The sequence below is a fragment of the Sinocyclocheilus anshuiensis genome, unplaced genomic scaffold (assembly GCF_001515605.1).
Source record: "Sinocyclocheilus anshuiensis isolate Anshui unplaced genomic scaffold, SAMN03320099.WGS_v1.1 scaffold1163, whole genome shotgun sequence".
NCBI lineage: Eukaryota > Metazoa > Chordata > Actinopteri > Cypriniformes > Cyprinidae > Sinocyclocheilus > Sinocyclocheilus anshuiensis.
Genome location: NW_015544295.1, coordinates 157,448 through 185,399, shown reverse-complemented (window position 1 = coordinate 185,399; position 27,952 = coordinate 157,448). Strand labels below are relative to the sequence as shown.

The window sequence follows — 27,952 nt, the reverse complement described above, 5'->3', positions numbered from 1 at the left end:
TATATATATAACTTTCATTAGAGATAACAAATGATTAAATAAGCTAATAACTGAATATGATGGGAGTTTAAACACCTGCTTCTCTGTGCCATATGTCTTCTATTCAGCTTCTTGGGAAAAATCCTCCGCTTGGTTGGAGACGTCTCAGAAATCAAATAACAAATCTCTCCTTTATTTGCCCTCTACTATTGCAACAAAAACTGTCCTTCAGAGCTGAAAACCTTAATGCAATGGATGAACTTCTCACTGAATATTCAGTATCCCACAAATTCTGATGCACCCACACCAGGGGCGGAAATTAACGGGGACTTGAGGCAAAAATGCCTCCAAACTGAATCAAAATGCCCCCCAAATTCAAGACAAGAGGGCAAAAAATGTCCCTGCACAGTTAAATTAAACCTATTATATCTGCCGCAAATGAAGATTCGAATGCATAAAAAGTAATGGACTAATTCATGAATGGCTCTTAGCTTGTTTTGTCTGTGTAGCCAGAATCTGACATGCTGTTTCCCCAAACACAAAAACACTTTCTATCACTGTATTCTATTAATCAACATTCATAATCATTTTTACAATATCAAGAGCAATAATCAACAATAATGCTTCCGTATTTTTACATTATGAAATTGTGTGAATAAATATATGCATCCTTTGAGCAGCATTAATCATTCTGTATCAAATTAAGCTTCTGTTCCACTGCAATGATTATCATTCATTTTTTCCAAGTGATTATTATTTTAAAATGTTAATTATTTATGTATGTATGTATTTATTTATTTAAAAAAATGTAAATGTTTTCTAAAAATGTTTTGATTACAGTCTATAGCATTCTGGATAATTGAAGTAATTATTGAAGCTAAATTAGTTAAGTATTTGACAAAGATACCTTTAATAAGGTAATTATAAAAACTGCCTAAAAAAGTACAAGAAAATAATTTCCAAGGGTCAAATATTGAATATAATATAATATAATATAATATAATATAATATAATATTTTGTCAGCCAAACCCATCTGACATTAATTATTTACTTTTTTTTCTCACATTTGCATGTTCACAGTTATCTGATGTTGGTTAATAATCATGCAGGAAAAAAATATTTTTGGTAAATATTGTGTGTTGTATTTTGATTTGATTTTTTTTATGATTTAATTATTAGCTTTTCTTCAAATCACACACTGCCTGCAGTTCCCATACGAATCTCAGTTTGGCAACCCCTGCTCTGGAATATCAACTTAACCATAATCAGTATATATCTGCGAGGTGGGTATTATTTGCAACCTTAAAAATCAGCTGAGTCAGTGGGGCAGTGAGGCGGGTTAGTCGTCTCTCTCTGTCAAATGTGTGTTTACACGACCTGGACAAGCCTGAGCTCAGTGAGGCGGCACTATCAGTGCATAAATATTGTTCATTCGGCAATGATGGACTCTCTGTGCAACACATGCAGAGTTTAGTTTGTGCTGGATTGATGAGAACCCTTCATGGAGGTGCCATTGGTCTGTTTGTGTTTAAATGATGAAACTCCAGTGTCTTTGGCACAAGCAAACTGGGGAAGCCGCTGACTGGATGGGGTCAAGCTCATCTCTTTTAGTGAGGAACAGAATTTGCTGACTTGTAAGAACAGGTCAAAATGATATCAGTTCAACCTGAAGGGAGGAGATAAAAAAAATACAGAACAATCACATTATTGATGAAAAGGCCTAATATATTTTTAAAAGTAAAAAAAAAAGAGAAAAAACTCATTAAAGACCCTCATCAACAATCTAAATAAGACCAAACTACATATATTTTTGTCATATAAGGTCTAGATGTAGTAAATCTGAAATCTAACCAGTATTAAACCCTCATTTATATGATTTTATTTTCCAGCAATAAATATTATTAAAACATCCATTTATCATCAAAATTAGTGATTTGATCAAAATTGTATCAAAATGTAATAATGTATAAAATAGAATAAAGAAATAAAATATAATAACAATGTCAGAATAGGTATCAAGCAATACGTTATGCATAAATTAAGCGGCCATTTAGTTAATTTACATTTACATTTAATCATTTAGCAGATGCTTTTATCCAAAACGACTTACAAATGACGAGAACAATAGAAGCAATCAAACCAACAAAAGAGCAACAGTGACACATCTTATTTAGTCAAGCACAGTACACATAGCAAGGTTTTGGTTTTTATTTCCATTAAATAGCAAAAGGACAGCGGGCCGGTGCTGCGGTGTGCAAGTAATTTAATGCAGCAGACTTGATTGGGCGATTACTCCACTCGTGTCCCACTCTTTATTCTGGCATCCTCTCCAGTGCTTAAGGTATGGAGGCAGTATCAGTATCCTCATTTTCCCATAGTGAATAGGTGAGCGAATGCAGAGAAGGAGAGTAAGAAGTTACGCCACTCCTTTGTCTGTCGTGCTCTCATGCAATCCTATAGAGTCACATTCATATAATACATGGAGTGTGAAACAGTTTTCTTGCACTTCCCTTATGATGTGTGAGGGAAGGGGCCATTCACAGAGGAGAAAGAGCTTAACCTCTCCTGGGGTCCCACTTTCCCATCTGTCGCCCCCTCTGATACAATGGATACGGAGGATTCATTAATGTGTTCACATACGAACAGAAGAAGAGAATGAGGGTCACCGGCACTCACGTGTCACTCCCTCATCTGTCGGCCTTCCAGCTCGGATCTGGAGGGGATCGTGTGGATGTAGTGCTGGATCATCAGAGGCTCACTCTCTGTCCTCCCCTCCAGCAGTTTATCTAAAGGAGGACATGCATCAACGTCTCCTCAGGTGAACTGAAGGAATGGACAACCATCAGAATTTGAGAGGCGCTACGGCGCCCGCTCTCTCTGTCGCTCCTCCGGTTTAGACTGGAGGCAGTAGCCTGATGGGAACACATCGGCTCATTTCCCTAGCAGACCTGACTAACAGCTACAGCGCTTCTTCTAGGGCCTCGGCAGTGAAAGTCTTTCAGTACTAGGGCACTTCAGAGGAAGAAGTGCTTGTTATCAGAGGTTGGCTTGTGTGGAATTGTTCTTCTGTAAGAAAAGCCTGTCGTCTGAAGTTCATCCCACATTATTAGTGCTGGAGCTCCAGGACTCAGTGTTCAGGACATGAGCATCAGCACACTGCTCATGTATTTGTTTAATTTAATATGATTTTATTTGTGAAATATTTACCTGCCACTGCTTTCTCAGGTCAGCTTCTACTGGAACTTTTCGCTGATACTCATTTTAAGTGCCGTTTAGGGAACTAGGCCGCTATTCAGCACATTGAAAACATAAACTGGAAACTATAGCCACATTATTTGAAAACAGAAATACATCACAAAGCTCAGTGCAAGTAGTCCATTTAACAACACTACGCTCTTTACATAAAATACACCAGTAAAATGTAAGTTATAGAATCTTCACATTTCTGGGTTTCTCAGAAGCGGACGTCGTCATAGTTGGGTAAACTTCAATAGCAGTGAACAGGAGACTGCATCAAGTATATTGTTGAATTACCATTTGCTCAAATAGCGAAAGGAAAACTCCACGATAGTGTTTTCATGACTTTCAAAAGGAGGAAAAAATAGAGAGATTGATAACGGCAGTCAGAAGAGAGAGCGATGTCAAATTTACATTTATATTTAATCATTTAACCGACGCTTTTATCAAAAGCGACTTACGAATGAGAACAATAGAAGCAATCAAACCAACAAAAGAGCAACAGTGACACATCTTATTTAGTCAAGCACAGTACACATAGCAAGGTTTTTTTCAGTTGAATTAGAAAAAAATGAATAGAATAGAATTGCTAGTATTAACACATGACCTAATTGTATAAGTTTTATTAGAAACTGTTAAGATCAAAACCTGTGTGATGGGGTTGGTCAAGACGCCACCAATCTGAAGAGTTATTTTTCATAAGTAATTTTATGTCAGATACTAGTTTTTCAAATATTTAACAAACATTCCTCAAGTTTTTTGCTGTTTGTTATTTAAGTGGCCATCATGCATATTTGTGATACATGTAATCCTTTATGGTTCATGCTGCAAAGCTCAACAACAAAACGTGTAGAGATGACAAGACACGGTTTCACAGTTGCATAAGATTCACATTTATTTGGTTTCAAGTCCTAAAACATTCTAAACATGCTTTATAACACATATGGGTCACATTCTTCACAGGTAGTAAAAGTCAGAGGAGCAGAAGAAGAGGTTTGTGACGTGGGTTAGGAAAAGCACCTCAGACAACACTCCCGAAAACAACACGCCAGATGCCAATACAAAGACAAATACAAACAGACAGGAGTTAATTTAGCATGTACTAGAGTTGTTTTGGGGTTTTCAGGAGCGTGTCTATTCCCTGAGATATCACCCATGTTCCAAAACCTCTCGTCTGGCTCTATATGGTTTGCTCGAGCCCCAACATTCACCAATGTTTCTTCTAATAAGATTCCCACCGGATCAAGAAGAATCCCAAAGAGAACTGGTACTAGACTGAAATAAGTTCCCTGGCTATGTAAAACTGACAGCACTTTGATAGTCTTTCAATAGCCAATCAGCATACCCGTAACAATCAAGAAAGAAATCTGATTGGCTGAAAAGTGTCAAAGCATTAACATGATTACAATGGACTGACAAAAAAACTTGTAAACAGTTGAGAAATAATAACAAAGTCATATAGACAAAAAAAATAAAAAATACATTCTTCATGAAAACAATTCACAAACAGTGTTTACAACTAGGAATATAATACTGTTCATTTCACACGTTATAATTGCACTGAGAAATGGTCTTCATTGAAGAGTGAGGTAAATATGCAGCATCTGATGTCTATCAGGCATTATTTTAGGAATTATTTTAAGACAATGACGGAATACGAATGATTATTAACTATTAACTCCAGAATGGCATATGAAACGGACAAAGAAACAGGGTCACTGGTGCTTTGAAACCAATAAATAACGATTAATACTTTTCCTTAATGAAAGCATGATGACACACAAAAGAGGTAGTTTCAATGAAAAATGCATAAAAAGAAACAAACGAGGACACATTGTAAAATATGAAGGAACGACAGAAAACAAAAAGACCTAGATGGGGAGTGTGGCTCTTTTAACGAAATCAAAAAGCTTCTGAGATTCAAAAGCTTCCCTCAAAAGCCAGATCAACAAAACTGTTCAAAATAGAGGGATATTCCTGAGTTTCTTCCAGAGATGCTGGTCTGAGAAACTCAATTCAAGAGGGCTGGTGTTTATTGCAGCTTGGTTTGCGATAAATCTCCACCTTCGAGTTTATTCTGATGTGGGCGATGGCAAACAAATGCGTAGTATCGCAGACAAAGTCTGTGTGTTTGAAGCTTTTAAACACGTTCACCATATCAAGAGTTTAGTCAGGCATTTAGCTAGCTCACACTCCAAAACAAGCCCTCGCGAGAAAAGTAAAGTCACGATATCTACCACAGTAAACGAAGTACAAAATGAAACGACGACAAATGAAGGGACACAAATGAATGCGGTGTGGGATGGATAAAACGTTTAAGATTAAGCGGCATACAGACAGATGTGAAGCGTCCACCAAACAACACAACGCCAAATGTTGCCACCGAGGTTCAGCTGCACTTGAGATGGGCCGTTACCATGCTGAACATGCGTCTTTGGTACGGGCCTCTTTGTCATTGTCTGGTGCAAATATGTAAACATTACGACACATATCGAACGTGTTTGGAATGTCTGAAATGATGAGAGTTACAGCGAGCACATCCACTGATGACTGGGTAAAAACCAACCGAGGAAACGAATCGTAACCAAAACCTCCAAGGCGTCGGATGGCTCGTTATAACCGGACTAGCTAGCATCTCAGTCATGTTTTTTTTTTCTCTAATCAGGTTTACAGTAATACTCAAAACCAAAACAAAATAGTCTTCAAAACAACACTTCCCCCTCCCCAGACTCATAAAAACAAAACATAAAAAACATCTAAAAGGACCTACAATGTCCAGAATACTACAAACTACTAAACCTACAAGTACATCAGCACTGCGATATCTGAGAGAGAGATGCGAGTGAAACAGTAACTTTACCCTGTTTAAAACTTGAGGGAAGGAACCAGCAGCAGACTAGTGGAAACTAGACTGTGAGGAAATCCACTTTTCTCCATCTGAACTCAAATAAATGCCCTTTATTTTAGTTTGAGAGCATTTGGCGGGATACATTTTAGAACTTTGCAACCAAATCTGATGCTAATGCTAATCATTCATGGTGGAAAACACTGACTGAATGCTGATAAATACTTCATGGTCAAACTCTACATCCTTCAACGAGTGCTCCAAATTAAGGAACCGATTGTTTTTCCGAAATAAGAAAGCAGATACACCACATTTCACTGCCGGACTGAGGCTACGTTTACACGACAACGATGTAGTCAAAAACGGAAAAGATTTTCCCTTGCGTTTTTAAAAAGTTTCACGTATACATGACGTTTTCAAAACGATTCGCGTTTCCACATATCCGTGAAAACGGCCAAAAACGCTGTATTACTTATGCCAGGCCAGTAGTTGGCGCTGTCACCTTGTAAGTAAACAGTACCTGTAGGGAAGAGACGATTATATGTTGTATATGATGCGTCTCCGCTGTTGGTTGTAATATTGGTGAAGTAAATCCACACTTCGCTGAAGAAGCGTTAGCAAACTCTTAAACAGCAACAACAGTACCATGTACTCCACCATTGTTGTGTATGTTTGTTTGCACTTGCCTTTAAAATCGACACGTACTGCGCATGTCTACATACCTAACATGTACTACAAAAAAACAAAAAAACCTAACACGTACTACGCACGCGCATGACGTCACCGTTTTCAAAGATTCCTGTTTTGGTTGTTTACACGGAAACGATAACGGTGACGTTTTCAAAAACTTTCACTTTGAAACCCGTTTTCAAAAATATGCATTTTCAGTCCCCAAAACGGCATTGTCATGTAAACGAACAGGCAAAACACATAAAAAGCTTCCCGTTTTTGGCTGAAAACGTTGTCGTGTAAACGGCCCCTGAGTGCAAACCATGTGGAGTGTGCAGCTTAATGATGGACACCGCTGTTCTCCCCAGAAGTCTCTCGTATTTTCAACAAGGGCTTACTTCCCTCCAAATATGCATAACACTTTGGTAAAAAAAAAAAGAAAGAAATCAACAATATTAACACACATATTCTGTTGTCGTTTCGTCCCCAGCCTATGATTGTGAAACATTCCCGTACACCTCTCTTTTGTGTAAACAATCACGCTCTCCATCACAGCCTTGTATGGAAAGATAAAGTTATGTGACTACCAAGCGTGTGTTTGAGAACTGCAGCGCACCGCAAATGCGTAAGATATGACAAGACGTTCTCAAACACGAGGCACAGTGTCGACGTTAATGGCCCGGAGCATCGCAAAACAGAGAGGGAGCACGTGAAACGTTTTCTTCCTGAGGTAGTCTTTCAATTAACAATTCCTTTATCTGTCCCTATCGGCAGAAAGTGAACAGCGGTATAAAATAAAACCAAGTAGTAGATCTATCAGTGGTTACACGTCACATATCGCAGTTGGACTGAGGCGTGTGAAATCCACTGCGCTTTTTGTGCATTTTCGTTTGAAAAGGAGCATGTGCACAGTGTGGATCAACATACATTCAGCTCTGTCTGGTAATAAATAGAGAGAAAAAACAACACTAATCTAAACAAAATGCATAAAATAGTTTCTTATCACATTCATGAGAGGAGGAGGAGGATACCGGGAGCCCCACCCCCAGATAACACCCCGCCCCCGTGCAATAGATGGGGAGGGTGTTTTCAAGGGGGCGGGGCTAGTTGGCAGGGGCGATACCCTTTGTCACACAGGGGGAGGAGCTTGTCCTGTAGTTGTTCAGACTTGACTTACAGGAGTGCAATACTGCCTTAAACAGCAGGGGGAGCTGCTCCAAAGGGATGTTGACCAACTTCCCTGGAAAACGAGGGGAGAAGGGTGAAATCTGACCGCTAAATGGATGCAATTTTTTTTTATTAAATACATTAAATGTGTTGTTTTTGGACTTACCTGCAATGCAGCGGATTTCTGGCAGACACATCATGATCTCGGGAAAGCGTTTGGGCTGGTGAGGGTACTTGTACTCAGTGTAATCCTGACAAACGTACCAATAACGTTTGTTCAACTGCTCCAGCTGGGTCACATTGGTCAGATCGCGGATATCTAGAGACACAAAGAAATTTTATGATGCTGGACATTTATGCAGAAATATGAAACTAAAACATTTGCTTTTCTATTTCAAGTCATTATGATATTATGGCTCTATTATTGTTGATTCTGAAGATCTGTTTTAAGTGCTTATGCAGTGAGCAGTGATTATCATAAGAGTCAGAAGAGCATCAGCACACAGTATATAATGTAATATTGTATTATAATGGAAATACTTGCTGTTTTACCTTGATTAAGGAAGTTGATGGCCTTCATGCAGGCATATTCCTCATTGCTGACCTTCAGCTGATGGAACTTACGGAACAGATAGATCAGCTTCTCCATCACCTCCATCCCATCCTCACTGAAACTACACACATGACAAGACGTTCTCAAACACGAGGCACAGTGTCGACGTTAATGGCCCGGAGCATCGCAAAACAGAGAGGGAGCACGTGAAACGTTTTCTTCCTGAGGTAGTCTTTCAATTAACAATTCCTTTATCTGTCCCTATCGGCAGAAAGTGAACAGCGGTATAAAATAAAACCAAGTAGTAGATCTATCAGTGGTTACACGTCACATATCGCAGTTGGACTGAGGCGTGTGAAATCCACTGCGCTTTTTGTGCATTTTCGTTTGAAAAGGAGCATATGCACAGTGTGGATCAACATACATTCAGCTCTGTCTGGTAATAAATAGAGAGAAAAAACAACACTAATCTAAACAAAATGCATAAAATAGTTTCTTATCACATTCATGAGAGGAGGAGGAGGATACCGGGAGCCCCACCCCCAGATAACACCCCGCCCCCGTGCAATAGATGGGGAGGGTGTTTTCAAGGGGGCGGGGCTAGTTGGCAGGGGCGATACCCTTTGTCACACAGGGGGAGGAGCTTGTCCTGTAGTTGTTCAGACTTGACTTACAGGAGTGCAATACTGCCTTAAACAGCAGGGGGAGCTGCTCCAAAGGGATGTTGACCAACTTCCCTGGAAAACGAGGGGAGAAGGGTGAAATCTGACCGCTAAATGGATGCAATTTTTTTTTATTAAATACATTAAATGTGTTGTTTTTGGACTTACCTGCAATGCAGCGGATTTCTGGCAGACACATCATGATCTCGGGAAAGCGTTTGGGCTGGTGAGGGTACTTGTACTCAGTGTAATCCTGACAAACGTACCAATAACGTTTGTTCAACTGCTCCAGCTGGGTCACATTGGTCAGATCGCGGATATCTAGAGACACAAAGAAATTTTATGATGCTGGACATTTATGCAGAAATATGAAACTAAAACATTTGCTTTTCTATTTCAAGTCATTATGATATTATGGCTCTATTATTGTTGATTCTGAAGATCTGTTTAAGTGCTTATGCAGTGAGCAGTGATTATCATAAGAGTCAGAAGAGCATCAGCACACAGTATATAATGTAATATTGTATTATAATGGAAATACTTGCTGTTTTACCTTGATTAAGGAAGTTGATGGCCTTCATGCAGGCATATTCCTCATTGCTGACCTTCAGCTGATGGAACTTACGGAACAGATAGATCAGCTTCTCCATCACCTCCATCCCATCCTCACTGAAACTACACATATGGAACTCAATCATATAATTATATATAGAAATGTCTGAAATGTTCTGACACCTGTTTAAAAAAAATATGAATGTTATTGTAATATTTTAATTTAAGGAAATATGAAAACGTGAGTTTAGTAAACCTGTGACAAATGTTGGTCTATCATCTGATTCCATTTCCTTTGTGGTTATATTTGTGTACATCCTCTTAGCCATTAAACCAGAGTTTATGATATTAATTTGTTACTAATCAGATAATAAGAATATGTTTGAGTGGGAGACCACATGAATTGTGTAATAATAGAAATAAAATAAGAATTAAAGCAATAAAGCACAGCATGAGGCGTATCTTGGTGCTAAATTACTCCATAAAGCCATCACTAAAGAGTGAGCTCATGCCACGACGTACCAGCACCATTCAGTCTAAGTGCTTTTCTCAGACTTTGTGACTATTCTAAACTGATTGGTCTCTACGTTTATCTGCTGCTCTCCTCTAATTACTCCAGACTCTTTTAACTCCCTCCCTAAAGGTAGGTCATGATCTTCAGTGTGAACCTGCACAGTAAATGGGAATGTTTCACTACCTCAGACCGGCATTTCCGCCCAGCATGCAACAGTAAATCTACCCAGGAGATCAAGAAGAGATGGTTCAGAGGTCAGGTGATTGCGGACTAATTTACACACACCACAAACACTCCCCTCCTCCATGCCAGTACTAGTATTTCACTCGTCAGGCTACAGGTATATTAATCATGGCTCTAGAAATGTGCACGAGGGCCTGGAATTAGACCAAAATGCAAATCTAAACACATCTATAATGTTACAAAAGATTTCTAAGTAAAAAAAAAACAAAGTATATCAGTTTCAACTAAAATATTAAGCTGCACAACTGGTTTCAACATTGATAATGGTAGGTGTTCTGACAAATAATGCTGACTCACAGCCTGTAAGTACGCTTTCAAGACGGTATAAGTCATTATAATCAGTAATTATGTCCCCAGTGGATGCAACAAATGCCTCGTTTATAATGGGTTTTAATGTTTTTGTCTCGTCGCTCCGGCTGGACAGGGCATCATCACAATGTGGTAAGGGGTGTAACATTTCCGTCACACGCTTGAGGTATTCGGCCAATCACAATGCACTGGATAGCTGGCCAATCAGAGCACACCTCGCTTTTCAGACCGATGAGCTTTGTAAAAATCGACGCGTTTCAGAAAGGCGGGGCATAGAGGAGAAACAATAATGTACAGTATGTGGAAAATAATGTGTTTTTTTAACCTTAAACCGCATAAACACATTGCATTACACCAAATACACAAAATAATGTTCTTTTTAGCAACATCATATGACCCCTTTAAACACTTATTTTACACAACATTATATAATGTATATTTGCAAATATACATTATATAAAATTTTATTCATCCTTTCACTTAGATCTTTGTACTGATTAAGCTAATCTGTAAAAAAAAAAAAGAAAAAATCTGACAAATGCAACAGTTCATCTCAAAAGGTTTATTACAAACATAAAAGCCACAAAAAAAAAGGAGAGAGAGAGAATACAGGGAGAGACAGACAGACATAACACGTCTGCTTTACTCTGCCTTTCTCCCACATACACACACAGTGGTCTCCACCTCCGTACAGAGATGCCTGAGAGTACCTGAAGCATGGAGAACAGTCTAACTATCGTGATTTAGCACTATTAGGGATCACAACAAGCCCTACATGCACAGAAGAGCAGGAAGGAGATATTTCTCAGGCCCAGATTCTTATTAGCGATTTCCGATGAATCACTGTATTGGTTCTTATTAATGATCCAAACTGATCAGCTACATGTTTGAAAATCATAGACGAGCGAATAAAAGGTGTGTGACATAAGCTGTACATTCCTCACCTCTGCAGCTCGTCGTCTGATGGGGTGTATTTGTCGGTGACGTTGGCGAGGTCACCCAGCACCTGGGCGCTGTAGACCGTCAGGCAGGCCAGCAGGATGAGCTCCTGCCAGGTGGCGCTCAGGAGCCGCGTGTAGTCCTCGATGGACAGCTCGCAGAAGAAAGGAAGCTTCTTAATCCAGGAGATCTGTCTGAAGAGAAGTTCATCCGCCAGCCGACACAATAGCGCAAACAGCTCTACCTGAGTGACCCGATACCTGCGCAAAAGAGAAAAGATCATTACGTAAGGATTTGAGAATGTAAATACTTGGTAAATGATTGACAGTGTTGTTTACCCGTCCTCAATGAGCATGGGTGTGCCCAGTGGGGCCAGTTCCTCTGCTGCCACCAGCTGGCTAATGAGGGTATGACTCTGGGGGTACAAACTCCGCGGCTGGGCGGCGTATCCAAACAGGTGAGGCAGGAACTGGTAGTGCTGGGCCATTGCATTTCCAATGTACTGTTCCCTCAAAGCAGCGGTGTAGCCATTCAGCTCCACAGAGCGACTTTGTCAGAAAGAAATGGAAAGGAAGTGGAAGACGAAAAGAAAATAGGTTACAATACATTGTACTTTTGTGCAGAACATTTTATTTAATGCATCTAAGGCAAAGGAATCCTGTTTTTCGATTCATGTTCATTGTAGCTAAAGCCTGTAATCTAAATTTGTAATCTAATATGTAATCTAAAAATCTAAATGTAATCTAATCTGTAAATTTGTCCTTATTCCCACAAACTGCTGTTTTTGCAGTGGAGAAGGGAATACTCACTTGGATGAAAGTGTGGATACAGGCGATGGCTGATTCCCATCGGAGACGCCATTGCCAGGGGAACTGTGGTCACTGTCGCCGTTGTTTCCCCAAGTGTGTTCCGGAATGTTGGCTTCATCCTTAAACTCCTGTCCAGACATAATCCGCTCGATCTCCTCATCGGAAATCTACGCAGAGAGATTTCTGATAAAAACTGTGCAAAACATAGTACTGAATGAGCCATTCATAAAGAGTAAAGATGCAATCAGATTTAGCTTTGTTCAGTTTTGCCGATGAGATTATTGAAATATGAATCCATAGTTTTGTGGGAGGGAGACAGATTTCCTTGTGTAAATTTTGCAGCCGTTTTAGGGTGGTACCATGGATTTGCTCATTTTTGATCAAAATTCTAAAAGTCTGCAAAATATTTAGTAAGACGCGCGGTCTCATTTCCCGGAATATTGCGTAGATTCAATAGGAACACGATGGGGATTTTTGAGAAGTATTTTTTCAACTTTGCCACGTTGACCAACAGAAAGCTGCTTGGTTTGAAAGTGACTTCAGTTGTGCTTCATACATCACTATACTATTAAAAATAGACAATGGACGTTTTTGCCTGCAAAAATTCTCAATGTAATCGCACCTTAAAGGGATAGTTCTCCTGTCATCATTGACACCCTCAAGTTTTTCCAAACCTGTATGAGTTTCTTTCTTCTGCTGAACACAAAAGAAGATATGTTAAAGAATGCTGGTAACCAAACCGTTGCCGGTAGACATTTAATTGCTTACTATAGACAAAAATACTAAGGCTACCGTCAACTTCAAAATATCAGACAATTAGCTTCAAAATATTTTCTTTTGTGCTCAACAGAAGCAAGAAACTCGTACAGGTTTGGAACAAGTGGAAAGCAAGTAAATGATGACAGAATTCTCATTTTTTTGGGTGAACTATCCCTTTAAGAATGTGAAAGAGTTTGTCGATTCCATCCTGTAGTCAATATAGACCATAAGACAGGTGCAGCCACAGAAAGACATTTTGTACGAACTGCGTACAAAGCGTGATTCCATGAGCCTTATTTTCGCTCTTCATATAAATATGACAGAAAGAGACAAACCAGGATTTAAGTCAAGGCCGTGCACTAAAAAGTCCTTTTTCAATACAGTTGATGGGTTCAAGCCATCTTTAACAGTGCTTTATTCTGTGTAAGCTGAAGCAACCAGCTATTGTGTGTTCCAGAGGCAATTAGGCCGAGTCAATAAGATGGCAGTCTCTAGTGCTGGGATCAGGTGCAAACAAGAGCGCTATATGGACCAACAAAGCTAAATATTTATACCCACTTTGTCCTGTCAAACACAACGCAATAAATATGGCTCACCAGGGTTAATGCTTCAATATTGCTCACCGAATGTACTTAATAGGACCTTAAGTCTAATAGTCTCAGCATGATGAGGCAAAGTTACATTTAACATCTATAAAAACACAAACCTTCACATCAAAGGCCATGTTTTGGATTATTAGGCATGTCGAGGGTCACAAAACAACATATTTCCTCATTTGAGAATTAAATACATTCGCCTAATGCTGCTATTCACGCAAATGCATAAAAGCAGCTAAACACAATGATTTTATGAGGTCAGCTGACAATGAATGCGTAGAATGACAAGGCAATCCATTCACCGGTGCTCTGGCCTTGACAACAACGACTCCTCTAATGAAATTAACATCTTTAAATTACACTGAGGTCACAAGGCCATTTATCGGCACGTTGGGCTATTTATCCCAAAACTCTATTCCGCTCGTCTTCATTCGCGCCAAAACTAATCAGCCCTATTTCCTCCATTCACGACTGGATAGGGCATGAACGCAAACAGCGCGGCTGCAGTGGACACGAGAGATATTAAAGACAGATGAGAAGCTCGAGATAAATGGCGGAGCAGGGACAGAGCAATTAATTTGTGACTTTTAAAAAGTCCTAATGAAGAGAAATATAAGTATAGACGAGCGGTAAAGAACAGAGATCAGGGCATGGCATCGCATTGCATTAGACAGGAGAAGTCAATTTTGTTTTGTAAGAAAAGTATTGGTGTGATGAAAGCGAATGAGGGGTTATGGGTACCTGTACAGGACCGATGCTTTTATTCCTGCCTCCCGGCATGCCATCTTCTCTGATTGCTGAAAAACACAAAACCAAATAATGGGCTGAATGTCCATTCAAAAAGAATTTTACCTTCGAGATGAGACATTCTGAAATGCTTCGCCTCTTTTCAGCATTCAAATGGAAATGACAGATAATTAGGCTACTTTGTATGCCGATTTAGATGTTAACCGCTGAAGAAAAAACGAACAAAAAAAAAAACAATTACGGCATGCTTTCAATGACATTAAAACGTTGGGGAAGAAATGCAGACGTTAAAAAAGAATCTAAGCTGAAGTACAGCTGAAGGTGGATTGGAAATGTTGCTCGATAATTCATACTTTGACAACGTTCTTTGGCCAGAACATTCATTCTTTGCTATGTATTGATGAGTAACCTATTATGTGAGTTTTCTAGCATCAATGTTTTGAGTCTACAAATCTTTAGATTTTAGTGAACCTTAACTGTGGTAAAATCACTGGAAAGTGCCATTTCAGATTGGCTTTTGCTTTTATAAACTGGCAACAACAGATTTAAAAGATGTAATATTTAATGCATAATAAATATAGCTTATTAATAAGTATAATTTAGTTAATTAATGTTCAATTTTTAAATGTGGCTCATCTAATGAGATTAAACCGCTTAAATGTGTTATAATTGTATTTAAAACAAACCAAAGGTGTGCTTAATTGTATTGATTGTGTACTTATAGTGTGCTTCAAATCTTAAAGTCTATTTTTTTTACTGTATTTGTGGATAATATAATATTAGTTAAACAAAAGGCCACTTAAGTGTACTTAGAGAGACACACTTTCGTGACTATACTTCTTAACACACTTTGAAAAGTGCACTTTATAATAATGCTAAATTAAACGTTTTACCTAAAGTACATTTTAAATGATTTCGTTGTAATAATTTGTCATGCTTTAAAGATGTACACTAATTTTGATGTGTTGACTAATATAGTAAAGCACATGTAAATACTTTTACATTTACAATTAATATATTTGAATGAACTTCATCATTAGAAATATGTATTTACAAATATAATTAAATACATGACATACCAGTTTCAATAGAAATGGCAGTTAAGTATATTTTAGTTGACCATACATGAAGCATATCCGGCAGTACTTTAACCATATTTCAAAGACATTTATTATAACCAAGTTAATACGAAATTACAGATAAAGATATACTTACGTTCTACTTTTTTGCTAGTTGCATTTAATATAGATTTAAAACACTACATTTTCTTTTAATTGCAATTAACAGGCACTTGTCCAAAAACACATTCAGTTCACATATTATATAGTATATTATTTATGTTAAAAGTCCAAAACAGTAAAAGATGAAATGATCTGTGGCTGTCGTTATCTATAGTGTGTGCTTTTTTTTTTTCTTCAGAGATGTACTGTTTCTAAATTACAAGCACATTGTGAGCTCGGCCCTTGTGTATTATTGGTATGTTCACTAGAGGGCAGTGGTGATTATTTTAATGTATTTCCCACCAATTGTAGTTGTTTCCAAACTACCTATAAGCTCTATAATGATTTATTAATGTCCCTGCAAAGACCAAATTAGACAAGCTTGAATTTCCATGCAGGTTCAGACTGGTCAGAGCTGATTTGGCTAGTAAATGCTGATCAGCCAGTCATGCTGATCTCTATTGTGCAAGAAAAAAAGACAGGTCATACTAGTTTAAGCTGTATTTTGGGTAACCAGCTCAAGCCGACCAGGTCAACTTGGTTTCCCACCATCTGGTAATCCAGCTTGAAAACATGCAAAAGCACTTCAAGCTGGAATTAGTTGTATGTTTATGCAAGGTGACAGATATGACTATTGGCTCACCTTTGCGGTTCATTCCCATCTGCAGGCACTTGAGCAGCCTGCAGTACTGGCAGCGGTTGCGCTGTTTGCGTGACATCTCGCAGTTCTTGTCGCGGCTGCAGCGGTAGACGCGCTTGTTGCAGATGCTGCGCTTGAAGAAGCCCTTGCAGCCCTCGCAGGAAATAATGCCATAGTGCAGTCCTGTGGCACGGTCTCCGCAAATAAGACAAGAGCGCTGCTCAGCCTGGTCATCTGAGAGAAACACACAACCAGACAGAGATTAAGATCACATGTAGACATACACATATGCATACGAATGTATTCTGTATATTTTAGATCAATTATTTGGCTACCATTTACATGACTATCTATTGTACATTACGTCTTACTGACCCCAAACCTTTGAATGGTAATGCTTTTGAAAGAAGTCTCTTATATGCTCACCAAGGCTGCATTTATTTGATTAAAAATACAGCAAAAACTGTGATATTGTGAAATATTATTACAATTTAAAATAACTATTTTGTATTTGAATATATATTTCAAAATGTAATTTATTCCTGTGAATTTTCAGCATCATTACTCCAGTCTTCAGTGTCACATGATCCTTCAGAAATCCTTCTAATATGCTGACTTGCTCTCAAGAAACATTTATTACTATTATCAATGCTGAAAACAGTTGTGCGTCGTAATATTTTAGTGAAAATAGTGAAACATTGTTTTCAGGATTAAAGAATATCAAAAGAACAGCATTTATTCAAACTATAATACTTTTTGCATTATAAATGTCTTTACTAGTCATATTTGTTCAATTTAATCCATCGTTTCTGAATAAAAGTATTCATTTCTAGCACTGGGTTGTATTTAACCCAGCATTTTTTAGAGTGTAGGCTACAACTTTTTTTCTGAGGTTACTAAGCCTTTGTGGGTTAACCTATTATTTCTTCACCTACTTTTCGCCTTTCATTCAAAATCTGACGCACACTGATTTCACACGGAATATCCAATTTTACCCAGAAATGCGTCAGATAATTAAAGTTAAATGCATTTCAAAAGTCATGCAATATTACTTTCACGAAACTTCCAACAAAATCATCAGGATTCATTTGTAGAAAAAAAAGTAGGCAACTTAAAAATAATTGAGATTGAAGGACCCTATTCCCACAACACCAAGACAAACAAACACTGTAACACACACACACACACACACACACACACACATCCTCCCCCGGCCCAAACAGGGTCCTTGACCAGATGGGTGGGTGCCATAGTAACGGTGAATGGCATGGCCGCGAGAGGAATGTGCTTGCTCACCGCGGCTGTGGTGTCACGGCTGACTTAGCGAAGAATGGGTTCAAACCAAGAACAGTGGAAACACTAACCCTCCCTTCATCCTCCCCTGCTTCCCTCTGTCCCGCTCGCCCGCTGTCAGGACTATGAGATCAGCTAACACTGAAGACAGGTCCCCGTCTGCCGCCTAATGAAGCTATACAATCAACACCTCTGATCCTTCACAAGACCAAATAAACCCCACGGAGGAGAGACAGAGACTGAGAATGAATCATTCTATTGAACCGATTCTTTTAAAAGATTCAACCAATCCAATTGTTTTGGAGTCAAACTGAGAGGCAGAAAATAAAATCACTCAAATCAAATAAAAAAAATTACTCACAAAAATGAATCAGATGCTATCAAGAATGCTTTAGTTTGTAAAAAGTTGAGGAATCAAAAGTTTATTAAGTCAAAGGCCTTTTAGTATAATTGTAAAAACATCCATCTTCATGTCGTGGTTCATTGGTCTTTTTGCTGTTAAGTCTTTACTGATTTTTCTAAAGTAAAGGTAAGAGCTAGGTATAGAATAACAACTATATTGCTGGTAATTCTTCAAGATTAAAATTTACTGGACTGAACCAACTTATGTTTACTTGATTATTCAAACATCAGTTTTAGAAAAATAATGTTAAAATGTGACAAGCGATCAGAATTTCAGCTTATTTTTGGTCATACATATTTTAGTCACACATATTTTTCGATACAAACATCAGCAACTGCACCAAAAACGGAGGTCTTTTTTCACTAAACTACACTATATAAGCCATAAAAGCCTCACGTATCAAATATACTTAAAAAAAACAATTATTTTTAAAATTTGTATCAAGGTTCAATACATTGTTCCTTTTTCAGAGTATTTATATGTCAGACTTTACAGGCCTAACACAGCAGCATGTGATAAACTTCAGCATTTAAGTGATCACTTGACGAAATAAAATAATTGAAATTAAAAATTAAAAATGATTCAGGCTTCTCAGCATTATAAAGATGACATCTTTCCATTTGTGTAAAGGTGATAGCATAACGTGGTGAAAGATCCACAGCTTATTGAAGTGGAAATGTCAGGATAAAGCATCGCAGAAAGTCAAATGGATAAACACAAACAAGGATCGTTTCTAAGAGCGAGGGGAAAACTCTGCTGCAGACAGAGAATGTGGTGGGGCCGGGGCTGTGGACCATTTCAACTCATAAAAACAGGGTCATGGCCCAGCGCCTTTTCTTTCTCAATATGAGAGGGAGTTCCACAGGCCTGTAATTACAGCAGAGTCAAGAACAGGCCATTCATACCATCTGACATGCCTTTTACTCCTCTATAGGACAGTATGATTACAGTGCAAATGCTGCCTTTTTCTTTCGGCCGCCTTTCTGTGGGCTTTCAAAGCGGCGACGCTTCAGTGTTTTCTGAGGGTCAACAGTGCAGGGATACAGTTGAGGGTTACGAATGTTAAGTGTGGGGCTTTTAGTCTTACTTTACAGACGATGTTTAGTCTCTCAGAGGGTTTAAAGGTCCATATTTTGACTTGAAGCATGAGGGTTTGCTTACAAATATTTGAAATGATTTACAAATGAACTGATAGATGACTAATGAATTTCAGACAGATGACTGCTGGGAAAAAAATTATTTTCTTGCATTCTGTTTCATCAGTAAAAGCAAAAGAGTCACAAGAAAAGCAATCAGTCTGATATTAAATATTTAAAATACAGACTACCGTTCAAAAGTGGTCAGTAATAGATTTTTTTAAGAAATTAATATTTTTATTCAGCTCGGATGCATTCAGTTGACCAATAGTGACTGTAAAGACATGAATTTCTATTTCAAATAAACCTTTTTCTTTTGAACTTTCTGTTTATCAGAAAATCCGGGAAAAATGTTTTCCACAAAATATTAATCAGCACAACAACTTTTTATCATTGATAATGGTAAGAAATGTTTCTTGAGCAGCAAATCAGCACTGGAGTTCTCTCACACCTTCACACACTTGATCCCACAGCGTCACTTCACACCCCTCCGCCCCGTCTCATTCTGCCCTGTCACTCCAGAAAAGCTGGGACCAACTGCCACGCTTATTTGGGGAAAATTCTGGAATTCTTTTACAATCTTTTTGAATTTGTTAGTTCAAAAAATTATTGTAAATTTCGCTGCATCTCCTTGTGGAAATCTCATGAAAATATACCCAGGCCACAGCTGAGTTCACAACTTCTATGGTACATTTTCCAGTAAAATGTTGTGTCAAAGTTTGGGGGACAGTAAGATTTTTATTTTTTTTTTTAAAGAAATGATTATTATGTTCAGCAAGGAATTCAAATTAAAAAGTAACAGTAAAGACATTTAGAATGTCACAAAGATTTCTATTTCAAATAAATGCTGTTCTTTTGTGCTTTCAATTCAAATCCTGGAAACAATGTATCACGTTTACACAAAAATACTAAGCAGCACAACTGTTTTTAAACATTTCTTAAACAGCAAATCAGCATATTAAAATGATTTCTGACGGATCATGTGACCCAACTAAATCTAAATGTTAAAAAAAAAACATTTGATCAAAGTATTTTTCTTATTTATTGCTTTTGATTTGGGGTGAAATATGATATGATGTTCTTAACTAGTTAGTGAGATTCATTCTCTTATTCAATTGTTTACCTCATCCATCCCAAGAGACTGAGAGGCATGCTGAAAAAATCAGGTTTAACCATTGATTTTAATCTTTCCTGTTGCTTTGGGCTGTGTGTCCCCACCCTCCACACACACAGGGCTCAGACCCCCCACTGCACCTATTAAAACCTGCATTGTTACCCTGAGGTCAGGCCGGGTTTCATTCCAAACTTTACCACAAGCAGGAAATGCAGCGCCTGCAGTTTAAACAGTGACACTGATATCAGTATCCTGACTGAAAGCACAGATAAACAAAAGTAGAGTATTAAAAAAAAAAAAAAAGAAAAGAAAATCTCACAATGAATGCTCATTATATCTAGACTTTAGATCACTTACACAGAAATCCATATGTATAGACAAGTTGTTTTTGTCTACAAAATTAATTTCAAGCATTTAAGTGAAAACGTATAGATCAAAACGTTTTTAACATCATGAGAGACATTTCTAGTCAAGTGTGTGCAAACTTTTTACTGATAGATTATTGTGATAAATATGACAATGAACACTGATTATGTAAGAATAAATTTTTTTTTTTTTAAATAATTAAATGTGACCCTGGACCACAAACCCTGTCATAAGTGTAATTTTTTTTTTATTGAAATGAAATAAATATGCTTTCCATTGATGTATGGTTTGTTAGGAGAGGACAATATTTGACCGAGGTACAACTATTTGAAAATCTGGAATCTGAGGGTGCCAAAATATATATTGAGAACATCGCCTTTAAAGTTGTCCAAATTAAAGGGGTCATAGGATGCCCATTTTCCACAAGTTGATATGATTCTTTAGGGTCTTAATGAAAAGTCTGTAACATAGTTTGCTTAAAATTTCTCAGTGGTAGTGTAAAACAACACCCTTTTTACCTTGTCAAAAAATTTTCTTTTCAGAGCATGCAGTTTTGTAGCATTTTCCTTTAAATTGTGACGTCACACAGACAGACATCTGAGATCGGCTCGATTTGAGAAAGGGGTAAAGATTTGAGCAGATAAAAAAAAAAACACTGGGTGGATTTTTATCATTTTAGAGTGGTTGTGTACACACACTGCCAACACACATTTATGTTCAAACAACTTAACTTAACTTAAATAAAAGTGCATGTAGCATCACTTGACCCCTTTAAGTCCTTAGCAATGCATATTACTAATCAAAAATTAAGTTTTGATGTATTTACGGTAGGAAATTTACAAAGTATCTTAATGGAACATGATCTTTACTAAATATCCTAATGATTTTTGGCATAAAAGAAATATCGATAATTTTGACCCTTACAGTGTATTGTTGGCTATTGCTACAAATATACCTGTGCTACTTATGACTGCTTTTGTGCTCCAGGGTCTCTGAATATTTATATGCAGCAAGAATGCATTAAATTGATCAAAAGTGACAGTAAAGACATTTATAATGTTACAAAAGATTTATATTTCAAATGAATGCTTTTTAACTTTCTATTTATTGTAATTAAAAGTAATTGATCAACATTGATAATAATAAGAAATGTTTCTTGAGCAGCAAATCAGCGTATTACAATGATTTCTTAAGGATCATGTGACACTGAAGACTGGAGTAATGATGCTGAAAATTCACCATTACATCAGAGGAATAAATTACATTTTACCATATATTCACATAGAAAACTCTTACTTTTAAACTGTAAGATTATTTCACAATATTATACATTAACATAAAATATTAAAGTTCTTACTGTATTTTTGATCAAATAATAACTGCAGCTTACTTATGTAAAATGTCATATCATATACTCTACTTCGGTTACTGTTACACGATAAAAATGTAAACTTGATGTTTGCCATGTTACGTTAGAAATTCTGAAAGCTTTTTACACTAGACACTATTAACTGTCTATACTTTCCTTTGTCTTTACACTATTAATGTATTTTTATTTTACACTAGTAACAATTACAGAAACTCTGATTACAGTGGTGAACGTGTATGTTTTCTATAAAGCATCTCTGGCAGGCCAGTGGCCATGTGTCCGGGCAGGTGTGTGTCCCAGCAGCGGAGGATGGGAGGACAGAACAGATAATGGCGAGCAGAGAGCGGAGGATGGGGAGAGAGAGAGACAAAGACAGAGGTCTAACTCTCTAAGAGGGCTTTGTCTTTCATTTCCATTACAATCAATCCTAGCTGAGCGGGCGTGAGGTGGGGGGACTGTCCTGTACTTTTCCGCTCTTAGCACTCAACTCTTCCTTCTACTTATGATCTATATGCACACCTTTCACTTTTTGCAGATGCTTAATCCCATCAACTCTGTCTATACATAAATCAAATTATTTCAAAAAATCAATTGAGATCTAATTTTTATTTACAAATGCCAAGGCAAATGACAGACATGCTGGTTAAATTGAAGTTTGTTCTCTATCCCAGCTGATTTCAAATAGTTCCCGTTCGGATCTCCTCAACACCTCCACAGCCTGGACAGTGTTATGTCAATCGCCTGAGCTCCACACTTCCACAGCTTTTCTCAAACCCAAAGCATGAAAGAAAGAATGAGAAGACTCTGCTCCCCCTCCCCCTTTGACCTGCACACTGTAGTAATCTCATAACCATCACAAGAGGCCTGGAATTAGCATGTGGTAATTACACTGAGGCTCGGTCTTAATGTAAAGCAAACCATTCTGCTTACATAGACGGAATTAATCCTGGAGCTCTAAGAAAAGCTTTGTGCTTCATTTAAATGTGTTTCTGACAACAGTCCATTAAACCAGATTTTTCCCCATTTGGAACCATTATAGATTTTAAGGTGTTAAAGATGCATTCGTTACACAGCACAGTTAAAAAGGAAAAGGTTTGGGGGAAATAAGATTTTCTTTTAATATTAATCATTTTGAAATAAGAAAGAAATACATACTTGTTTTAAGAAAGGATGTATTCATAAAATAATACGAAGAAATGTTTTTTGAGCAGCAAAATCTGCATATTTGAATGATTTCTGAAGGATCATGTGACACTGAAGACTGGAGTAATGATACTGAAAATTCAGCTTTGATCACAGGAATAAATTACATTTGAAAATATATTCAAAAAGAAAACAGTTATTGTAACTTGAAATAATATTTCACAAAATTACCGTTTTTACTCAAAAATATTAAAAATCGTACTGATCCCAAGCTTTTTAATAACCACGTATATTATATCACCAGCTGATTAAACCATCCGAAGTCCAATAATCTGAAACCCTAATGAAACAAAAGTGAAAATTTGAACCTCACAGCCAAACGGCATTAAGGAGGCACAGAGGAGTGAAGTTACATCAGAGTATTGACGCGTTCATCCACATCGCTGCGTTTCAACATCTTGGGCATTGTTTGGCCTCTCAGTAGCATCTATAGTTAGCTTAACAAAATCAATAAAGGCCATCAGCAGATAAAACACATCAAAACCTGAAATATTTGCAAACATTACACAAGCCCTATTGATCCCTCATCACAAGGGCAGATGTTTTTCTTAGCTCACCATTTCTGAGATCTGCTATCTGGGGTTATGGGTCAACAAATTAATACAGTTGAGGGCTCTGAAAATTGGAATTATTTCATCTTAGTTTCATCTCAAGTGATTGACATAAAAAAACATTTAGATGAACAATAAGTCTACAGCACAAGACTTTGCTATTTTTAGGCCTCAAATTTGTGTGTGTGGCTCATCAAATTATGATTCTGGTCTGAATGGGGGAAAAGAGATTGTGTCTTTTTGTGAGGTAAAGATCTAATACCAGAAGGTTTTCAGCTACAGTACGGCCCTCATTTGAGAATACAAAAAGATTCAGCGATAAATCAATGAAAAGCAATGAAGACAGACATCAATGATGTCAAAATAACACCTTTGTTTATCAGGCTTTTCACATCTCCTAATGATCTCAGCAGAGGATGAGCAGAATGGTTGGGTTTAGTGATTTACAGTGCAAAAATAATGTGTTTTGAAGTTGTAAATAAAGATTATAGGAGATTGTTTTACTAGAAAATACTGTTCGATCCTTCAACGTCAAAATTTCATGTTGAATTCAATGGGTTTTTCATACACTCACAAATAAAGGCATTGATGGTTCCATGAAGAACCTTTAACATCCATGGAATCTTTCCATTCCAAAAAGAATCTTTAGATTTTTAAAACGTTCTTCAAAAATGGTTCTTTTAAGAACTGTTCCATGAATGGTTCTTCTATGGCTTTGCTGCAGAAACCCTTTATTTTTGAGCGTGTAGATGTTGATAAGGGCTCATTTGTTGGAGAGCAGAAAGGTCGCTTCCTGAACAGGTTTTAGTTACTAAATTTAGCCCAGAATGGCTGAACCTGTACTCCCTGATGTCCTCTGCCGCTATTGATCTTCACATCACCTGAATCCCCCTCCCCCGTGTGTATGAGCGCACACAAACACCCCTCCACCACAGAGGTGACTTCCTGCATGGAAGAGTGACGAATGGAGCCGAGGCAAAAATGCAAGGAAAAACGGAGCAGCAGAGACGAGAGAAAGGAAAAAGAGGAAAAGGAGACAGAGGGATGAGTGAAGACCCTGAGAGACCACCCCCTTCTGTCGGAAACAATAACAGGGGAGATGGGCGGCAGGAGAATAGGATTAGGAGGAGGAGGAGTCATGTACAGTGTCCTTTCAGCTCCCCCACACACACTCCCACACACAATAGTGTTTTCACATACCACCCTTGAACATATTCACCCTCCAGTACAATACTGTGGAATTTTCCAATCGAGTTTCCAATCCATTCAAATTCAGCCACAATGCTCTCAAAGTGCCGCCCAGGTTCCTCTGCGAACCTCTTTTTATCATAATCGTTTGTTAAGAATGCATAACAACAGCTAATACTCGGCCAATATGGGTTTTAAATGGTCGACTGCTGTTAAAAGCAGTGGCTAATGGTTGATATAGTGGCACATACCATAACATAACATAACATATAACACATAACATAACATAACATAACATAACATAACATAACATAACATAACATAACATAACATAACATAACATAACATAACATAACATTGTTAACTGTTAACAAGGCTGCTGTTAGAACAAACACATTAACTGTAACAGAGTGATCATTGGCTGATGCATTCGCTCAAACTGGCCTAAACTGGCTTGGCTGATATAATGGTCAATCTATCACTAATCACCTCGACAAATAAAAGTGTGTGGATATTTAGATTATATATTTAAACTCTTATCTAAGCTGTTCAGATCAATGATATATAAAAGCAACAACATGAAAAGCATTGAAATATTCACAATATATGAAACTACTTTGTAATGGCTTTTTAGATGCATAGCTTTTTTTTTGTTTTTTGTTTTTAGATGATTAGAAATCTGTGCATCTAGACTAAGAAAAGGTGTGAAGATTTCTTTAAGCTGTTTCAATTAGCCTCAAAGCAAACTCTATAAAACACGCAAGGTGCTGCGATTGATTAATTCCTAAACAAGCCTCCTGGTACTTTAACTGTTTGAAATAGTCGCTGAATTTGAACGCAAGATCGCACCTTTTCTGAATGGCATTCACTTATCAAAAGGTGTTTTTTTTTTTATGAAAGCACCTGAAATAAGTAAATGAGACAGACACGGGATGAGCCGTTTGCACCTTCCTTCATTATGTGAATGCATTTTCACACCAGCCTTTGAGGAAGGTCAATGGTGGGCTAAAAATTCGACTTAAAACTAACACAGGGCAGACAGAAAGCTAATATCACATTTATTCAGTAGCCAGCACGTCTGCGTTTAACATGCGCTTCACACTTCTCAACCCTGTGTTTTTGCTAACGAAACGAGCAGGAGGAACAATGGATGAAACAAAAAATTATTGCATGCTGCCATTTTAGGGAAGACTAATGGTTGGAGATATTGTATAGTAGTATAATATAATATTAGTATAGTATAATATATAGTATATAATAGTAGTTTTGTTAAGGAGTTAAAGAAGGGTGTCAAGGTCCAAGGCCGGCCAGTGACCGCTTTAAGACGCGATACTTTTTGACCTTTAATATAGTGTTTGACATCACAGCCAGTGCTATTGCTCCAGAAAGGTCTATTCGTCATTACAGAGCAAACTGAGATACAATTATGTGGCCAAACTGATCAAATCTCGAGCACTGAGGGGTGAAGTTTGGGCTACAATGATAAACCCATGCGGGGGGAGTGCGTGGGGGTTGTGTGAATGTATCGGGGGTTTAACCAGGAGCCTCGCTGACCCCCGCTCGCATCGCATGAAGACAGCTGCCTGCTCAGCACAGAAAACCTTTTCCAGATGGGCCACAGCCCGCATACCACAGAGCACACACACTCTCGCCATAAACCCACTAAATACACAACCAAACTCCTGAGAGAGAGGGGAAAAAAATGAGCCGAACGGCACAACACGGGTGCACGATGCTCTACAGAAAAGAAAACAACGTATCGTGCAAACTAAACGACTCATTGTATAATATGAATAAACTACACGTTTATGTTCAGATCAATTAACAAGATCTGAACACGCACACAGACTCTGATTGCCAAATACAGTGTTTTACAAAACCAAACCTGATTTACTGAGGTCAACTGAATAAACACACCTAGAAATTGGCCACTAAGCTTCAATGATCATAAAATTGGCATCCTACAGTAAATATGCTTCCTCTCTGTGGATATTAATTAAAATACTGTTCAAAAATGACATGTAAAGAATTATTGCGCTTTGTTGTGAATTTGCAAGACATATCACTATAAGTAGAATAATTTAAAAAGTGCTGTAAACGATGAAAATTTGCGCTACAGACCAGTTTGTTTATGATTAAGATAATAAATTAAACGAATGTGAGAGCAAATACCAGTTTGCAATATTAAGCAGCAAAACAGACTTTTTGTACAGATAAAATAACTGGAAGAGACTGGCATTCAAGTTAAAAATGGGCTTATCCGCACTTATTTTGAAAATACATATAGATAATTGAATGAAATATTCATAATATTGGCATTACTAACATTTAATTAACAGGTTTTTGAGGTTTCAAGAGGAAATATCCTAAACAAAAAGAGAAAATGCACAGTCCAGTTCTCTCTACAGCTGTTAGCTTTAGCGGGTTTACCTTTCAGGAACATTAATAGTACTAGAACGGGACTTATTTGCTTGTATATTAGACACACAATGAATCTGATATCAGCACACACCGCCTTGCTAACAAACCCCCATCTCTATGAAATCTGCTCTCTGCTCCCTTCTTGGGGTTTTCCTTACCTTCCCACGAATCCATCTCATGTCTCTCCAGGTCTCCCTGTCATCCATTCATACATGTATCCTCCTCAGGAACAGCGTAGGCCTCATGACTCTCTTTCCTTGTCCTCCTCGTCTTTCTCTTCGCTCCCTCCTCTCCTCTGCTCTGACTCTCACTGATCCGCCTCTCAGCCTCAGCCCTGCTGGTCAGTTTCAGCCCGGTCACATGACCGCCGAGTTCAGGCCCCAGGGGTCACGGTGTGGCCGGAGGGCCAATGGCAATGCGGCGGTTATCTGAGTGGAACTGACAGCCCTATTTTACCCTCCTGCTGA

At 38.0% G+C, this 27,952-nt stretch overlaps 2 protein-coding genes across 2 annotated transcripts; both read right to left on the bottom strand.

The window, feature by feature from the left end:
• Window positions 1–7,719: 7,719 nt before the first annotated feature.
• LOC107698082 (nuclear receptor subfamily 6 group A member 1-A-like) lies at window positions 7,720–8,568 on the bottom strand. Its single transcript, XM_016498992.1, has 3 exons — window positions 8,451–8,568; window positions 8,065–8,217; window positions 7,720–7,971 (listed from the first exon to the last, which is right to left on the bottom strand). Exons 1-3 carry the CDS (start codon window positions 8,554–8,556, stop codon window positions 7,835–7,837), a joined length of 396 nt encoding a protein of 131 aa, XP_016354478.1. The 5' UTR covers window positions 8,557–8,568; the 3' UTR covers window positions 7,720–7,834.
• A 370-nt stretch (window positions 8,569–8,938) lies between these two features.
• Window positions 8,939–27,778, bottom strand: nr6a1a (nuclear receptor subfamily 6, group A, member 1a). The gene is made up of 9 exons (XM_016498990.1): window positions 27,644–27,778; window positions 16,445–16,675; window positions 14,576–14,631; window positions 12,480–12,646; window positions 12,009–12,218; window positions 11,676–11,930; window positions 9,667–9,788; window positions 9,282–9,434; window positions 8,939–9,188 (listed from the first exon to the last, which is right to left on the bottom strand). The coding sequence occupies exons 1-9, from the start codon at window positions 27,657–27,659 to the stop codon at window positions 9,052–9,054; spliced, it is 1,347 nt and encodes a 448-aa protein (XP_016354476.1). The 5' UTR covers window positions 27,660–27,778; the 3' UTR covers window positions 8,939–9,051.
• Window positions 27,779–27,952: the final 174 nt, after the last annotated feature.